At 49.7% G+C, this 931-nt stretch overlaps 1 gene segment (V, D, J or C); it reads left to right on the top strand.

Moving 5' to 3' along the window:
* Positions 1 to 315: 315 nt before the first annotated feature.
* LOC112604972 lies at positions 316 to 931 on the top strand. The segment is given in 2 exon segments: positions 316 to 461; positions 631 to 931. Coding segments are annotated over 2 exon segments (318 nt in total).

Below are 931 nucleotides of genomic sequence, written 5' to 3'. Positions count from 1 at the left end.
TTCGATACATTCAATAATGCATTTAGGGGGATGACCGAGCATATTGAGGATAGGAAGAGAGAAATGAAAACACAGCCTTTTATATTGTTCTTAACAGGCTTGTACCAAACATCCTCTGGGTGAATTTAGGTGATTGAGGAGAAGAAAGACACAGGAGTGAAATTCTGTCATCACCAGGGGGACATTCTACACTCAGATTGAGCCAACAGACTTTTCTGATCTCTGACAACCAGGGAGGTGCAGGATGCTCAGTGCAGAGAGGAAGAAGCAGGTGGTCCCTGCAGCTGGAAGTCCACTTCCCACCCCAGCTGCTTTGCATGTCCCTCCCAGCTGCCCTACCTTCCAGAGCCCATATCAATGCCTGGGTCAGAGCCCTGGGGAGGAACTGCTCAGTTAGGACCCAGAGGGAACCATGGAAGCCCCAGCACAGCTTCTCTTCCTCCTGCTACTCTGGCTCCCAGGTGAGGGGAACATGAGGTGGTTTTGCACATCAGTGAAAACTCCTGACACCTCTGCTCTGCAAGAAATATAGTTAAAATTCAATGTAGATCAACAATTTTGCCTCTACTCAAAGGAAGTGGGTTTGATCTTGATTACATGAGTGTGTTTCTGTTTTCTTTCCAATTTCAGATACCACCGGAGAAATTGTGTTGACGCAGTCTCCAGCCACCCTGTCTTTGTCTCTAGGAGAAAGAGCCACCCTCTCCTGCAGGGCCAGTCAGAGTGTCAGCAGCAGCTTAGCCTGGTACCAGCAGAAACCTGGGCAGGCTCCCAGGCTCCTCATCTATGGTGCATCCAGCAGGGCCACTGGCATCCCAGACAGGTTCAGTGGCAGTGGGTCTGGGACAGAGTTCACTCTCACCATCAGCAGCCTGGAGCCTGAAGATTTTGCAGTTTAATATTGTCAGCAGTATAGTAACTGGCCTCACAC

This window comes from Theropithecus gelada, chromosome 13, assembly GCF_003255815.1.
Source record: "Theropithecus gelada isolate Dixy chromosome 13, Tgel_1.0, whole genome shotgun sequence".
Lineage (NCBI taxonomy): Eukaryota > Metazoa > Chordata > Mammalia > Primates > Cercopithecidae > Theropithecus > Theropithecus gelada.
The sequence above is the reverse complement of the archived record's forward strand: the minus strand, read 5'-3'. Positions and strand labels throughout refer to the sequence as shown.